The 17,656-nt window shown below is 35.1% G+C and overlaps 1 protein-coding gene across 3 annotated transcripts in view; it reads right to left on the bottom strand.

Annotated features, from left to right (window-relative positions):
* The window catches only part of LOC142344786 (uncharacterized), a 188,127-nt gene that overhangs the window by 138,423 nt on the left and 32,048 nt on the right, over positions 1 to 17,656 (bottom strand). For all 3 annotated transcript variants that reach the window (XM_075396725.1, XM_075396726.1, XM_075396727.1), the window contains exons 5-10: positions 15,716 to 15,866; positions 15,312 to 15,473; positions 14,166 to 14,860; positions 7,275 to 7,524; positions 2,260 to 2,310; positions 1,742 to 1,895 (exon numbers count right to left, since the gene is read on the bottom strand). In XM_075396725.1, the coding sequence (XP_075252840.1) occupies positions 1,742 to 1,895; positions 2,260 to 2,310; positions 7,275 to 7,524; positions 14,166 to 14,860; positions 15,312 to 15,473; positions 15,716 to 15,866 (1,463 nt within the window). The remainder of the gene's footprint in view (positions 1 to 1,741; positions 1,896 to 2,259; positions 2,311 to 7,274; positions 7,525 to 14,165; positions 14,861 to 15,311; positions 15,474 to 15,715; positions 15,867 to 17,656) is intronic.

The following is a 17,656-nucleotide window of genomic DNA, read 5'->3' as shown; positions in this document are numbered from 1 at the left end:
CATAACTTAATGCACCAGGTCCTTAAATATTACGCGTATTAGTGCCCACGCTTTATTGGTTTATCCCTTTGCTTTTCATTTCGCTCTTTGGCCGTATTTGCCTAACAGAAGCAAATAGCTAGTTGATAAAACTTGAGAGAAACCAATTTGTCAAATAAGTCAGTGTAAAAAAACCACAAAAAATCTTTTCGAAAGCACGTGATCAAAAGGTTTTGCTCGGTTCGAAATTTTGTATCCTATTTTTCTCGCTCGTTCTAAAAAAATACAAGAACAAACATAAACGGTAGATTGCCGGATAAGAGCCGCCATTGATTACCATAAATGTGATTGGGATTGGAAGAACAAAAAATGAAAAACAAAAAATATTTTTAAAATGCATTTCTTTCTAATTTCATTTGTAGTTGGACATGCTCTTGTTCCATAACGAGAGAATACAGGGGCTAGTATCAATACAAAAAAAATTAGATATGCTTACTAAGAGTTATAACAAAATTAAATTACCGGGTATCCAAAATTGTGCTTTATGGGGGTATCCCGGTTCCATTTTCAATTTCCTTTGTCAATACTAACTCCATTCAATTTACATTGCTCTGCTGAGCAACTGCTGCTTAAAATTTCTCTGCGCAGAATGAGAGTGAAAGAAGCTTCGAAAAGTCACAAAGATTTCACTCAAAAAATTGAACAAACTATGAATTAAGGTGATGCAAAACAAAACTTTATTCGACGAAGTAAAAAAACATAGCAGGACAAGTACTGACGTACAATTCAAAAAATTTTCATTGACTAAACAGAAAACTAATCCTACAACGGACTATTAATGGTTTGGCAAAATCATTTAGAAAAAAAAATCCGATACAAAAAATCGAAAAAAACAGTAAAAATCAAAGTGAAATTGCCGCATGTGAACAGTAAACCACTGGCTAGAAAGCGAATTTTTGTTCAAACACCGTTTTCTCACTCTACTTTAAATTAGAGCGAAAAAATTTCACGCCGCAAAACCACTCGCTTTTTCGCTCCACTTCCTGTTTCGGCGTGACCAAAATCACTACTCCAATTTGACTTCAAAAATCATGAAAATGTGTGAACAGATCTTTAAAAAAAAAGACAGCGCCCCAATACAATTCAAATTCTTTGAATTGTAAAAAACCAAGAGAAGGCCAAAAATAGCCCCAGCTATCGCTGTGCGGCTATTAATCATGAAAATGTGTGAACAGATCATAAAAAAAGACAGCGCCCCATTACAATTCAAATTCTTTGAATTGTTAAAACCAAGAGCACCGCAATATAGCTCCGCTCAGCTTACAGCAATAAAAATCCATTTTAACACACACACACACACACACACACACATATATATATATATATATATATATATATATATATAAAAGTTTTATTAGCCTTTAAAGATCGATAACCTCAAATGTCAACAATTTTCAGCAAATTTGAAAACACTAAAACGAAATTGAAAATTGTAAAATCAACATTAAAACTAAATTGTAAAAAACAACCCCTCTGAGTGGTAAAAATAACAGTATAGCTATGTAGCTAGGTTCCTTAACAGCCATAAAAAATGGGTTGGTGCGCAATAACACAGATTGACAACATTTGACCAAAGACCCGTACAAGGAACATGTAGGAATCTGAAGAACACGCGTAGTCAAGTAGAATGTTTTCAGGTATTGACGCACTTTCTCCTTTGCTTTTGGAAGTCTGAACTGAACAGTCATAAGGAAAAACTTACATGTTGGTGTTGTTGAGATGCTGTTGATAGAGCTGGCTATTGACAAGTTGCAGAGTGTTGTTCCGAAAAAGCTGCCCGAAATTTGGGAACAGCTGATCATTTGGCGAATGGGATTGCGGCTGCATGGATATAACTGGTGACGCTGGCCCCGACCCTGAAAAAATTGAAGAAAACTTAGTTAAGCGCTGACGAATTAATAATGATGGCACTAAAACAACCTTTAATCGAACAAGAACACCGTACAATAATCTGTGAATGGAGGTTTCACACAATTGAATGAATTGGTGCTATTATAATAATTCCCATCGCATAATTTTAAAAGACTCATTTTTCGTTCAACCCTTTTGCCTGACAGATTTCAGATCTATGAAAAGTTACTGCAGAGAAGAGTTTACTAGGTTAAATGAAGCATTATTAGTTTATGTAAGAACATTTAATTTGCTGATTTACTGGGTTATGTAAGAACATATACAAGCTCAAATGATTTGACGATGACCATTTATATTAACAACACGCACCAGATCCGAGAGCATTGGCCGTTGTGAACATATTCAGCAGTCCCATCTGACCTGCAAAAACAAATTATTTTCACCCTCCGTCTCGGTGTTAAGCCAAATTGGAGTCAAATCATGGTCACAATGTTACACAACGACAGCTTTGTTATGACAAAGATAGGTTTCCATTATCCATTCGCATCTGCTAGTCATACAGTTAACGAGGGGTGTAAAGAGATCATGAAGGTCTTGCTTTCTTAGCAAACCTTGTACTACTCCAGAGATGCTGCAATAATGTCGTCTTGGATAGTAACCGTGTTCCTCAATGAAAAAACATGCACAGACCTTTCAACAACTTGGAACAGCAATGCTTGTTTACTTAAATTGAATCAAAACAAAGTCAATGCGCTACTACATAGTAGTTATTTATCGATATGAAGGAATCGACCTCGAAAACAATTGGTTATCTCCCATTATAGCCCCCCATTATGGTATATTTACAATGATGGGGGCTATAGGTTATCTGACCACTGAATTCACTATCTGTTTACTTGATTAAGCTGGCCCCATATTTAATATTACAAAAATTCTCTTTCGAGTAGGATTTAGCATCTATTTTCAACTAGTAGACGCAATATTCTAGAAAAACGAACATAAAACGATTAACCTTGGACAAACTGCTCTCGAACGAGAGGCTGGACAATTTCATTAAAGAAGCCTGTAGTCTAAGTATTTTTTTTCAATTGAGAGCAAAAATTTCCCTCCAAGGAGGGGTTTGGACAAACAACCTCCGGAGTAATGAAAGGCAGCATGAACCACTCGGGTATCAGGGCTTTGTGTGAAATTATCTTACAATCGTTTTTGTTTTAGCAACATAATTAATTTCTGAATAAGAGGAAATAATTTCTGGATAAAATTAGGTCAAGCAAAAAAATCAAAAAGTAAAGAGTGAAAAGATCACATAAGAAATGAAATCGAAAGAATGTTCAAGAAGCAAATGGTCAAGCAAAAATTTTATATAAAAAATACACATGTTTACAAAAATGCTTCAAAATTCGTTCGAGAGCAATTAAACACCTAGGGGGTAACCTACATGCTTCTACATTGTTTCATGAGGCAGCATTCTGCAAGCCTTCTGTTGGCTTTTTGAACTGTCCTTTAATAAGAAATTTCGATTGTACAAAAATATTGTCTTATTCTCAAGACAAAACAAAGCCGTTAAATTGCCGGAAAATATCCGCTGTTAACCCGCTTGACGCACATTGGGATAGAAAGAGAAAAAAGAATAAAAATTAAAATAGAAAAGCACAGAAATTTTCTAAGTATCAAAGTGTTCTTACTTGGTGTGTAAATTCTGCATATTTGGTCAGAATCCAAAACAATACTTAATTCAGCTGACGACTATTAAGCATAATACTTACGCCAGCTAGCCAACGCTTCAATGAACCTTGATATCCTAATGCACTTATGACTTAATGACCGGGCTTTATCGGTTTCTCCCGTTCTTTTGATTTTGCACTTTTGCCACTGACCGTATTCACTAAATTACGTAATTCAATACGTGAAAGGATTTAAAATTCATTCAGTTGAAACAGTGAGTTAAATAAGTCAGAACTCAAGCGTGAAAATCGTGACTTATGTAAAACGAAAAACGTGATCAAAAGGCAAATTGAATTAGAAAAACATAGCAGGGCAAATCCTGATGTACAATTCAAAGAATAAACATTGACTAAATAAAAAACTTGACCTAGAACAGACTGTGAGTGAAGTGGGAAAACCATTTCCACAAAAATCAGATAAAAATTTTTAAAAAAAACAAAAAATCCATGTTAAAATGCCGCATGTGAACAAAAAACAACTAGCGAGAAAAGAAAATTTGGTTCAAACAATTACAATTAACTAGGCCTAGGATGAACTATGAATGCATTGAGAAAACCATTTACAAAAAAAACGATCGAAAAATCGAACAAACAGTAAACATTAAAGCGAAATTGCCGCATGTGAACAAAAACCACTAGCAAATATTTGTTCAAATGTCTCTCTGTTTAAAAATTAGAGTACAAAATGTCACGCTTTGGTGAAAAAAAAACTTAAAATCTTCCTAGGACAAAAGACACACAGATAGTGACACATTTCAGACAAATAAATAGCCTCTTATAGATATTTAACAGGTTTTCCGCATTCTCAGCATTAAGACCGAAATCGGGTACCATAAACTGATTACACTACGAAGTTCCATAAAAAAATTGAACTAGTAAACCCTTTGCCTGAAATTTCACTTAAGATACCCGTCTACTTCAAAAGTAAAATCGAAGACTAGTGTTTTTCTGCTGGACAATACTCACTTATTGGCTCAATAAAAAGCACAAAAATTATATGGTTGGTCAGGTTTTATTCAAGAAGTCCGCATATTGACATCAAGAATAGGAAGACTAAAGACGAATGAACGCAGAAGGGATTGATTGCAAAGAAAACAACAATTGAGGACGCCCACTGGAAACCAAAAGTACCACTCATCTCAACACAAAGAGCCTCTCCAAAAAGAATAAAAAATCTACGAAAAAATTATACATATACCAAGTCCCCTGAAGCCAGAATATGCGTGCCAACTAACATTGGAGAAAGAAATGAACTTCAATTTGTCTAATTGAATGCAACGTGATACACAGTTGACTAACAAAACTCGAAACATTTCAAAAAAACCCCAGCTGTAACGCTTGTTAAAGTACCTGAAACTTGAAAAAAGGAGCATTTACATCGAGACGTTACATTAATACCAAGGAGCAAGCATGCTAATATTTTCGTCAAAAGTTTTACAAACAACGTCGGGCGAATTGCTTTCAAACGAACGCCGAGCGGTTGGCTTCGACAGTAGCTAGCCACGTTTAGTGAGGCTAGCTTTAGCTTGCTTCGACTCAGCAACTTTTAGTTTTCTAGCCTTGTTAGTAAAAAAATCAAAGAGAAAAACTGATATTTTAAAAATTTGCAACATAAGGAAAAATTTAAAAAATACTCCAGATTTCATAATAAAAAAAGTTCAAAACCAATTTTTTCTCTGGAGTTCTGTCAAGTAGCCCTTCTGCAGGACTTCAAAAAGTTTCGTTGGCCAGTAATGATCGTTAAATTTTTAAAACAATCACAAATTATAAAACCTTGCTAAAAATCAAGATACTAAAATCTTCAAAACCATTTTATTGTCTCAAGAGACTATCCAATATCCCTATTTAAAGCTTAAAATAGTTTCACTGGCTCACAGCAATCCATAAATTTGGAACATGATAATAATTTTCCGAAAATTTGAAAAAAAAAATTTCAAAGATCGAAAAATACTTATTTTCGAAAAATTGCTTAGATTCCTGATATTAAAATCCTGAAGAACATTTCATTACATCTGGAAGTAACAGCTACCCATTGTCAAACCTAGATTAAGTTCCTTGACTCTTGAGGCTAGAGAAACCTAAACAACGAAAAAAAATTAAAAACTTGAAAAAAGCAAGTTTTATAAAGAAAATTGCTAAAATTTGTGATTTTAAAAGTTGAAAACTATTCCATGACAGAAAATTTTTTGCAGTAACTCATTATCAAGACTAAAAGGATGCTTTCTGGCCCCTGCGTCTGGAATGACAAGAATAATGAAAAATAAATGTAAAAAAATGAAACTGCACGTTTTGCAAAAAAACGCTTAAATTGGTGATGTTAAAATGTTGAAACCATTCCAATACTAGAACCTATGCAGCAAGCTACTATCAAAACAACAATTTTCAAAGACCTTGAAAAAATTTGAAAATTAGTATTAATTTACGTGTTTTTAGCGAGCGTTTGTTCGTCTGAAGCTAGCTACGGGAGGGGGGGGGCTGGTGATGGTTCGGGGTAACAGCGAGGTGAGCGCAACCGCGCGGTGGGGGCGCAAAAGTGGGGGTGTGGTCAACCTGTAAGAAAAGTCAAATGTTTATCCCGTTTTTGAGGACGAAAAGTCAAATGGGTCAGACAAAAAATCGGTCAAGCGAAAAATCGCATTAAAAAGACCAACAGGACTGACATAATTGCCACAGAAAACGTTTGAGAGCAATCAATAACTACAAGTATATCCACTGTTATAATTTGCTCATCGAAATCCTAAAGCAATTGGACCTTACCATCTCAGCAAAACTGCAGTCCTGGGATGAAAATGGGATTAAAATGCCAATCAATATCAATTTAACAGAATTTCCCCAACTAAATATTAAACTTAACCAACTAAACGTCGGAAGAATTGCTCTCGAACAACTAGTGGGAGCTCTAATCAATTGCAGCCTGCTTCAGTCGGGGCTGGGGGCAAAAATGGGACTAAGAAGTTCAATAGTGGGCTTCAAATAGCCACATTAAAGGTTAGTATATACCACTATTAAGATTTAAAGTTTCGGCGCAATTTTCATTTGACTTTGAGTATTAAATTGCTGGCAATTGAGTTCAGCTGCTTGAAATAGTGATTGAGACGGAATGTTAGATCACTCAAAACGCAAAAAGTCAAGGACGTAAAGTCACTCGAAAAGTAAAACGGTCAAGAAAAAAAGACACACACACAAACGTTTACAATAATTGCTTCTCTACGAGAGTAATTAATTACAGAAGTAAAAAACAGATTAACTGTTTTAGCATGTCATGCGTAAACAAATGGTTCAAAAACACGTATTTAACGAAACAATTAAAAATGGCCTCACATGTTGCTAATCAACAAACGAACAATAGAAGGCTTGAAAATTTTAACTTCTGTTACAAGATTAAGATTATTTTTGGAAAGGTTGAAAGACTGCTGCTCATGAAGTCTCCAAAATGAAATTTATTTAACTATCTCAGTTCGAATTCTAAAGAGAAGTCTGTCGGAAGATTTTAGCATGGCCATGTCTGAATTTGAAATTAATTGGGAACATAACATAACCGCCCCCTTGTGACTACTGATGTTCACTTGACAATCATACTAAAACCCTAATAACTTTTTTGCATGGAAGAACAAATTTTCCAAAAGTCGGCAAAAACTAGCAAGATATTTGCCCGCTTACTCATTTGAGCCGCTGCCATGTTTGTAGATCCACTGGAAGAGATAACAGTGGGCGGTGTAGGAGTGTTGTTGGGTGCAATGAGATTAGGTCCAATCAGAGAGGCAGCTTGTGCAGAGAGAGTTGGACCATTGATCATCTGGTTAGATACAGACTGAGTGGCAGCTGACACTGAGATGACTGGAGACGCAGAGTTTGGACGAGTGATTTGGTCAACCCCACCTCCACCCCCACCACCACTCGCAATCATATTCTAAGCGTGAGTCAAAATCCAATAAACGTCCGGATTTTAGTTCAGGTCTTGATAGAGAAATTGGATATAATTCAAAGTTCACTTCGAGGTAACTAATTAGCAATACAATGATGCATCCACACTTTTAAGGGCGTTGAAGACAGTAACCTCGCTTACTTGTGATGTCAGAAATCTATTGCTCCAGAAAACTTAGACGATAATTGAGTTTAGACTAACTAAATGTTTATGGAGTAAAGTTAGTCGAGCCAATCATGACCACTTAGCTGATTACAGTTGGACAAAAAAAGTTATCAAGCATACGAAGTCGAGGTGACCATTTATAATTTGCTTATAAACTTGAAACCTTGAAAATGATAGCTTTAATTTTTATGCACTTTTCCAAGTCTGATAAGTACAATCCGAACTTGATATGAGACAAAATCCCAGATCTATTTGAACGAGGCTTATCATTACGAGCCAGTGCCCCAGCCAAATAAACTGGTCCCAGACCCAGATCATTTGGCCGAGGTTACCTCTTTAATTTCTCTTTAAAAACGCATCAATGCATATAAAAAGGTTCCTACCGTGTGGAATATGGCGAAGGAACGATTATACTTATTGGTAACTATACATTTGCCGCCGAATTCCTCAAATTAGCGCAATATTAATCAAAGCCAGGGATGCCGACTCGTAATGAGATAGAATTTGCTTCACCTAGCCTCATTCAGATAGATCTTTGCCGGATTTCAGCTTTGGAATGCACATATCAGGCTTGTAATATTAACACAATTATATATTTTTTGATTTTTATTCAGTCAATTTTTGCGAGTGGCATCATTAGAAGGCTTGTCATGGGTAGAAAAAAATTAGAAGGATTTTTTTGAATTTCGCTTCTTCCAAAGAAATATGAAGGTTTAAAATTTGAAAGTTAGGCTGACTTCCGTTGTTTTGTTCACATTTTTTGAAATTTTTGCAGAAATTTTGATAAAAATATGCTAAAGTTTTTAACCATAGTCTCACTTGAAATACGTTTAGAGAAAAAGGAGAGTTGTTGAATAGCTCGAAACAACTCTTTTGGCTAAAATTTTGCTTATGTTATAGAAAATTTGCTGATGTTATAATTTAAAGAGCTATTTGTACTTCCGTTTGCAAAAAAAGTGCCCATTAAACTAACACGTTGTGGCCCTTTCTTAAATTGATATTTATCAGAATTGCATCAATTATTGTTCCGACCCACTTGTGGGGGGAGGAACTATATACTCAAATGGTTTTTTTGTTCAATTTTGGCCGATCGATATATTCATCGTAGAGAAACGTGAGTGGTATCATTAAAGAGCAGTTCCTGCGTAAAGTTCAAAATTAAAAAGGTTTTTTAATTTCATTTTTTTCTTTCGAGGAGTTATTGAGGATTGAAGTTTTGTGTGAACACGGGATATTTGGCATGATTTTGTTCACTTTAAGTGTAATTTTTCTTCAAATTGAGATTTTTTCTATAAAAATAGTATTTCAAATTTACATTTCATGCCACAAAATGCACCAATTGTGTGATCCTAACAGAATGAAGGCGATAATGAGACTAGTTCTGGTCTCATAGGGAAGTTCACTAACAAAAAAAATCGAATTCTACTTGAGAGCTCTTTTTTAGAAAACCTTTCAGTTTTTTTTTGTTTTTTTAAGTCACCTAGAGACTAGTCACTTTTCATATCAAGGATCCGTTAACGACAAACCTCATTTACAGTCAAATGAAGCCCAATGAATTAAAAAAAACTCGTTTTCAAGGAATTGCTCATGTTTTTTTCGCTTCGACACTGAGTTTTGTAATTTGAAATAAGAATTTGATTTTCTTTTTGAGGAACTACTAATTTTTGGGAGTCCTATGACATGAACTCATTGAGTAAAGGTGCGATATGCTCCGTAATGAGCTTTAAGTGAACATATCTAATGCTGTGAGTGGACAGCTATTGGCTGTTAAGACTAAGAATCATAAACTTATTTTCGTGAACTGTTAGTCAGTCTCAGTTGTGACAGGACCCCATTTTTTCTACTGAAATCAAATTAACCTTGTTATCTGTTTTATCTTCTAACTATTGGTTCTATGACTTCAATGACAAGATTTTAAATTTTTTTAGATTTTTTTGAAATTTTCGTATTATTGGTTACTTTTGAACTCTTATCACATTATCCAAATATTAAAAGCTCCCATTGGCTTAGAAAAGACGTTCAGTGGATTACAGATGAAGTTTTCAAAGAAACGCTTATGTTTTGAATGGCTCCGACACTTCTCGCATTTTCCTACTGAATTTTTGGTTTTGCCTATTTTTGTTGTTGCTTTCATAGTCGTAAGACTTATTGTGATGCTTTATTGATTAACTATGCATGAAAAATATCTTCCTCCCATCGTGGCATATCGGAGAGTATTTATTGACTTCCGTTGAAACCTATTGAATTTAATGGCTGTTAAGTCCTTAAAAATAATTTTTTGAAAAATTTTTTTAAACACAAACCAATCTTAAACTTTTTTTGTGAACTGTTAGTCAGTCTCAGTATTGAGAGGACCCCCCTTTTTCTACTGCATACAAAATTAATCTGGTTTCCGGTTTTATTTTCTACCTAATAGTTTTAAGACTTCAATGCCACGGGTTTTCATAATTTTTGGATACTTTTTATTTTTGGTTTCTTTTGAAATCTTATCACATTATCCTAATACTGATAGTTCCCATTGGTTTAGAGAAGACGTTCAATGGATCATAGATACCCTTTTCAGAGTAGAGCTTTTGATTTAAATTGCTTTGACACTTTCTTCAGGCGCTTTCCTACTGAATTTTTTGTTTTTGCCTGTATTTGTTGTTATTTTCAAAGTGTTGTAATGGTTTATTGATGAAATATGAATGGCAAACAATCTTGTCGTCCCATCAATTTAGCGTATATACTGGCTTCCGTTGAAAGCTATTGATTTTTTGTCGTTGATACTATAATTTTTCTCAAAAAATTCGTGGTTCTAATGTACTTGTTCATATTGGTGATTTTTGAAGTTAAATTGTTAAAAAAGAAGAATCCCATTGCTGTAAAAAAAAATTATTTCAAACTAGAATCTTTTTTTGAAAAGTTTACTTTTTAATGGCTTCGACACTTTCCTCACTTAATTTTTTTCAATGAATTTGCTGTTTTTTCCTGTTTTTTTGTTCTTTAGTTGCCGTAAACTGCTGACCGGTCGCATAAGCTTGTAATTGAAGATTGAATGAATGATGTAACCCGAAGCACTCAGTTTTAAGCGAATAGTTCTAAAGTTTCTTTCCTTGAGAGGTCCCATCCAATTTCTTCAATTTCAAAAATTAGTATATCTACTTATATGATGTCACTGACGCTTTGTTTGTTGGACATGCGTTTAATAAACGTTTTTCGAGTGGTCAGTTTTGTGTTTCTTTTTCTCTTCTTTGAACATAATCCCATAATAACAGATCGCAATGGTTCTCAAAATTGGTCCAGGTAAACTTAGTTAACATCACAGTATAAATCCTTTAGCAGAAATAGTAGAAATAACAATTGAATTAAAAGTACATAATATTCAGATAATAGCTAATGATTTTAATGGTGTCAATTTGTTTTTCGAAAATTGTTTGTAATTTTTTGAGTTTTTCTGCATCCTTAGTCCGCTTCTATGGCATAGTCTAACCAAACACAGGTCCTTTCGGTTTTGTAATAACTTTTTAGTGATTTGTCAAGGTTTATTTAGTTAAAAGCTAATGCTTTTTAAGACTTTTGAAAATACTTGGTTTAGAAAATATTAATTTTTGAATTCCGCCTCATTATTCGTTCTCTTTGTCCACTTGTTACCTAGCCTCACTAGGAAAAATTTCCATCTGCTGGCTAGTGAGGAAAAAGTTAATTTGTGTAGTTTAGGTTTTATCTGAATGCATTTTGACGTTGTTATTAGGTGCTTTTAAATTTTGATATTCAGTTTTTGCCGTGAATATTTTGTTTTTGCTGAATTTGTTGTTTGTTTTCTTTTCTCGTAGTCTCTTAAACAGCAGATCTCGTTGGCGCTGTAGTGAGGCATGGCATTATGTAATTCAATTAGTGGTTAGATTGTGTAACGATTGTTTTAAACTCAAATATCTATTTCTGTTATGTCATTTGGTTGAAAATTAAGTATAATTATGATAAGCTCGGGTCGGAACATCATGTGCGAACGCACATTAACCAGCCTCCTTGTTTTCGATATATTGAGATTTTCGTTCGCCAGAAAATCTATTACGCAATATTTGCAGCAATGACGCTATTAGCAGCTGCTCAGGGATCGTAAGGCCAGTTTTAGTCTGATCGCAATGAAAGAATTCCGATTGTATTTTGACTATATCCATTTTAAGGATGTATTTTGCATTATTTTTGTCCCAGTTACAGACAAGTCAGTTTTAATTCTCATCAATGATAGGTCCCATTTCTGATCAATACTGGCCCAGCAAATGAGAATTAAAAAAGCCATTTTATTGCTCAGAGTGTTTTCTTAGTTTTTCATGACGTCTCGAATTTTCCCTGAATGTTCTTTTTGCAGTATTAACTCTGAATCTAAAAAATCAAGGTTCGCTTTCCCTATCTAGAACTATTAGTGAAACTACATAAGGCGTTAAATTAAAATCAAATACTGATCAATACTGGCCCAGCAAATGAGAATTAAAAAAGCCATTTTATTGCTCAGAGTGTTTTCTTAGTTTTTCATGACGTCCCGAGTTTTCCCTGAATGTTCTTTTTGCAGTATTAACTCTGAATCTAAAAAATCAAGGTTCGCTTTCCCTATCTAGAACTATTAGTGAAACTACATAAGGCGTTAAATTAAAATCAAATGCTTTTTTGTTATTATAACTCAAAAATTACCAAAATTCATCATTAGTTTTTGATATTTTGAATTTGCGTTTGTCGAATTAGCTTTTTCGATAATATTGGAACGATAACATTGGATAACATTTTTCGATACGTTATAATGAACATACATTACAATTTCAGTTAAAATCTCATGCTTTTTTGGCTTCAACGCTTCTTGCGTAAAACTCTGAAAATTTGAGTTCTGCCTGTATTCATTGTTATTTTGTAACTTTCTAATAATTGGTTTCAGCAAAAACATGTCCAGTTGGCTTCAAATCTGCAGTAAAAATTATTCTATAAAATTAAACTATTTACTTTTTTTAGTTCAAGCCTTCTGGTTGCTAAAGCTTATCGTGTTTAAAAAATTTGTTTTGGATAAAAATATTTGTTTTATGACATTTCCCACTTTTTATTTTATTTCTGTCACATTAGACTGTAGTGTCGGCAATCTGTGCAACGAAAAAGATCGCATCTTGCATTAATTAAATCAAAAAATCGTTTTTCTTTGCTGTTTTATTATTTATATAATGGTTTTTCGGATAAGACTGCGAGTTTTCATTTTTTTTATTCACTGTCATTTTCCAATTTTCATGTTTTTTTTCGCTTTCTCCAATTATAACATTAATAAAAAGTTAAATATGACGTTGAAATGCCATGAAATGGCGTTGAAAAAGGCCCAATGTTCTTAGCAAATAGATGATTTGAAAGGCTTCGACACCGTTTTATCACAATTTATTTATCTGACAGTTTATTCTCCTGTATTTGTTCTTTTTGAAGATGTATGACAATCTGGCTAATGAAAAGTCTCAATGATTTACTATGGAGGTATAAATGAAGCCATCTAAGAATTTCAGTTGACAGCTAATTGTTTTCATGATTTAATTAAACGTTTTCAAAAATATAAACATAACCGAATAACGTCGGGCGAATTGCTCTCAAACGACCGGTTGCCTTCGTCAGTAGCTAGCCACAGGGGGGGGGGAGGGTGCACCGGGGGCTGATGGGGGGCAACACTGGGTTGGGGTTCAACAGCGCGGTGGGGGTGGAGGCAATAGTGGGGGTGGGGGGTCAACAGAGGGGGGGGGGGGGTCTCAACCTCTAAGAACCGCCCTTCACACCATAAGTATAAGTCTCCCAATCAGTTTGAACAGTGTTGAAAGGCTCTAAGAGTACCTAATGCCCGCTGGGCGCTGCCTGTTTATCCCGTTTTTGAGGACGAAACGTCAAAAGCGTCAGACGAAAATCGGTCAAGCGAAAAACCGCATTAAAAAAGACCGACAGGACTAATATAATTGCTACACACTTCGTTTGAGAGCAATTAAACTTATTTTTTAAACTCTGCCTTTTTATTTTTTAAATTATCTACTTTTTGATTATGTTCCCATACCTAAGGCAGCTCCCATATCTTCTCTGCTGAAATGCAATTCAATTTGTTTGGTTTAGCTTTTATCTTGTGCTATTTTGACTTAGTCATTAATTTTTTTGTAAGAAAAAATGGATCGACATTGAGGCTTGGTCGTAAATAATGCTTGTTTTTATTTGATTTTGTTGTTTGTCTTATCTCCTGGCCTCTTTAATGGCAAGTATCATTGGCCTTCTATGAGGCATTATTTATTTTGTTTAGTGCTTTGAGCTCAAAGCGATATTTTGTTTAGTGCTTTTGAGCTCAAAGCTTTGGGCTCAAAACGTGGTTGAGCGGGGTCAGAACATTATTATGCGCGAATGTACTTACCGAGACCCTTGTTTCACAAGTTCATTTTGAAAAGGATATTAAAATTAGCAACTTTAGATCTCATACTTACATTTCCTGCTCCAGTCGAGATTCCCGCACTGCTTATAAGTGGACTGTTGGTGTTTCTTACAGCCGAAACAACAGCATTAGCATCATTTGGCTGCACAAGTGATAAAGCAGCAGCCGATGTTGCTTGTAGTCCTAGGGTCTCGTTGAAAGCACGCATCAGGCTAAGAGACATGGGAAGGGAACTGATAGTTGGCATTGAGTAATTGTTTACCAACTCAGACATGAATCGCAAGTCCTTACTCACTGCGTTGGCCGCAGAGTACGTTCCCAACAAATGGTGATTAAACATTCCCCCCATTAAATCTTTAGCAGCATGCAACGAATTTGGTTGAAAAGGCAAGAATTTCTGACTCGAAGTCCCTGGTTGTGAGGAGCTACCTTGACTTACAATCAAATTTGTATTTTTCAACCCATATGGACCGCGAGGTCCGTTACTACCGTTGTAAATTCTCCCTTGTGGTTCACTTAACCTATCTGAAAATGTCCCATTGTTTTTGTTGTTTCCTTGCTGGTTGCGATTTTTTCGCTTTGTGGAGGAAAAGTTGCTAGTGTTTTGAGAGAACAGCCCCGCGCTGGTGTTGGGTGTATTCGGTGTTATCCGATCAGATATATTCTCGGGCCTGTTCTTTCGGCCATTTTGAATAGCATTTGGGTTATTGTTTACATCTCGCAACGTGGGCACCGCAATTTGATTACCTAAAAAGAAGAGAAAATCACTTCAAAAATCTAGCTCCGATCTTGAACAGAAAACTCAATACGCCAGGAAATAAAACCGGCTGTGTATCTGATGCAAATTATTTTTGTATTTTCTTCTCCTTACAAGCAAGTTTCTGATGTTAATAAAGCATTATTGCATGTTGAATCTATACCGATTTAGAAGTTGAATTGTGGTTGAACTCTATCACCAGTGGAAAGCTGAAATAGTTACTTTCGGAGTCATATCTGAGAGTATTTGCAATATTGATTGTTACTTTGCAATCATAACTCCTTCCAGATAAGCATTTCAACCGCTCCAACTAGAGTTAGCTTAAAACTCTTCTTCAACCTCAGTACAATGCTCCAGACATAGAATGACACCGAACGATCAAAATAACCACGCTGCTTTTATAACCATCATTGCTGTGATTTAAGTTGAAGTTGAACTGACCTGCAAACAAAGGAGCTGATTCTGAGCTCACGTCAGGTATCGCTGCAGTAACCGGTGGAGCTGTGGCTTGAAAAGATGATTGGCTGGCAACCACTGAAACCGAGTGTCCACCGCTAGAACCATTGGATGTGCCTTGATTCGATGACCCCTGTTCGCGCCTATCTGAAAATTTCAAGCGGTCTCAGTTATATCTTGACTAATGGTTATGATTTAAAACTCTTGAAGAGCTGCCAGCATTAAAAACATAAAGCGACTAAAGTCGGACGATAGTTTGAGCAGTTAAAGGCAGTTATTAAACAATGATCCATGCATATTTCTTGTATTTCGTGTCAAGCAAACTACCGTGAAATAAACTTTTGCAAAGGAAAATTCAACCTCTTTCAGCTCCTCAAAATGATTATTACCTGAAGCAGCAGATACATCTGGAGCAGAGCTGCTGGTTGGTACCGGGTTCAAAGAATGGGCAACATTTGGAGATATGTAGGTAGTGGTGCTTGACTGATCCGCCACCTGGGAGATGGGAACATCTTCATGTGACGTCACAACCGCTGTAGTCTACTCATGATAAAAACAAAACAGATTCAACAATTATATATCTATCAATTTCTGTTCTTTAATGACCTACAAGATCAAACTTCTGGAGGAAAATGCCAATTACGCTGGAAATTTTCCTTATGTTTATTTTTACACTAAAAAAACGTGGGAAACAATAATCACATTCACATTTGCTCATGTGAAAGCACAATTTATAGAATATAAATGGTCAAGCAAAAATACTAACATAACCGACTAACGTCGGTCGAATTGCTCTCAAACGACCGGCGAGCGTTTGCCTTCGTCAGCAGCTAGCCACATTTCAATGACCTCTGGGCGCTACCTCTTTATCCCGTTTCTGCAGACGAAAGTCAAATGGGTCAGACGAAAAATTGGTCAAGCGAAAAATCGCATAAAAAAGATCAACAGGACTAATATAATTGCTGCAAATTGCTTTTGAGACCAATTAACAAGGATTTCCTAAAAAGTGCCGGATAAGTCATTAATGATAAAAAAACAATTCTACTATAGCTCATTGTTAATGAGGATCAACGATGATGACATTACGCCACACAACAGCAGCTGAAGTGCGGTATCAACAAAAAGAGAGAGATAGAGTGTGAGAGAAAGATAAAACGGGAATGAAAAAGAGAAGGAAAGGAACCCGAACCGACAGAGAGAAAGAGAGGCAGGAAAATTTTCCATGATGGTATTCGACTGTGCAACTTGTTGTTTTCTGGCCTTGTCAGTAAATGAATCACATAGAAAAATTTGAAAAAGGCAAAATTAAAAACAAAAGTTTACAACTTCGCAGTAAAAAAAGTTCAAAACCATTTTTAGTCTCGAAAGTTCTGTCAAATAACCCATCTCCAAAACTTAAAAGGTTTCGTTGGCCAGTAATGGTCGTTGAACTCAGAAAAGGACAAACATTGAAAAATTTTAGAGAAAATTTCAAATTTTAACAAAATCTTGCTGAAAGGCAAGATATTAATATCTTAAGACCCATTTCAATGTCTCAAGAGACTATTCGGAATCCCCGTTTCAAGCCTGAAATAGTTTCACAGGCTCATTAAGGCCCATACATTTGGAACAAAAACTTTCCAAAAATTTGGAAATTTTAAATTTTATACAAAAATTACAAAAACTGGAGTCATAAAAAAGCTGACCACAATCCCACTAACATAAGAAACTACGCAGCAGCTTATTATCAAACCTTGAAGGAGGTTCCAGGGCTTCTGCTGCCGGAAAAATTCAGAAACATAAAATTGCAAAAATATTTTACCAAATTCCTTCAATTCGTGATATTAAAATCTTGAAAAACAATCCATTACATCTATAAACTAAGCCGTAACATATTATCAGACCCCAGAGGAAGTTCCGTGGCTCTTGAGGCCAGAGAAAACCCAAAAAAGGACAAAAAATTTCAAAAAATTGTAAGTTTTAATTTAAAAATTTGCTAAAACTTGTGATATTAAAAAGTTGAAAATTAATCCATGACCGACAAAAACTTTCCAGTAACTTAATATCAAACAAAAACGGAGGTCTTCCGACCCTTGAGTTTCAAAAAACTTGAATAATCACTATAAAACTTGACTATAAAAATTGAACAAAAATCGCAAATTTTGTTAAAAAACAATGCAAAAATTCGTAATGTTAACATCTTGCGAGACATTCCATTTAATCTAGAAATGATACAGTAACCCATTTTCAAACTCTAGAGGAGGTTCTTTGACTCTTGAGGCTGAAAAAAACTAAAAAACGACAAAAATTATCAAAACTTGAAAAAAAGCAAGTTTTATCAAAAACTGCTA

This window comes from Convolutriloba macropyga, chromosome 8 (genome assembly GCF_964194025.1).
Source record: "Convolutriloba macropyga chromosome 8, txConMacr16.3, whole genome shotgun sequence".
Classification (NCBI taxonomy): Eukaryota; Metazoa; Xenacoelomorpha; order Acoela; family Convolutidae; genus Convolutriloba; species Convolutriloba macropyga.
Note: the sequence above shows the minus strand (reverse complement) of the source record. Positions and strands in the feature narration are given on the sequence as shown.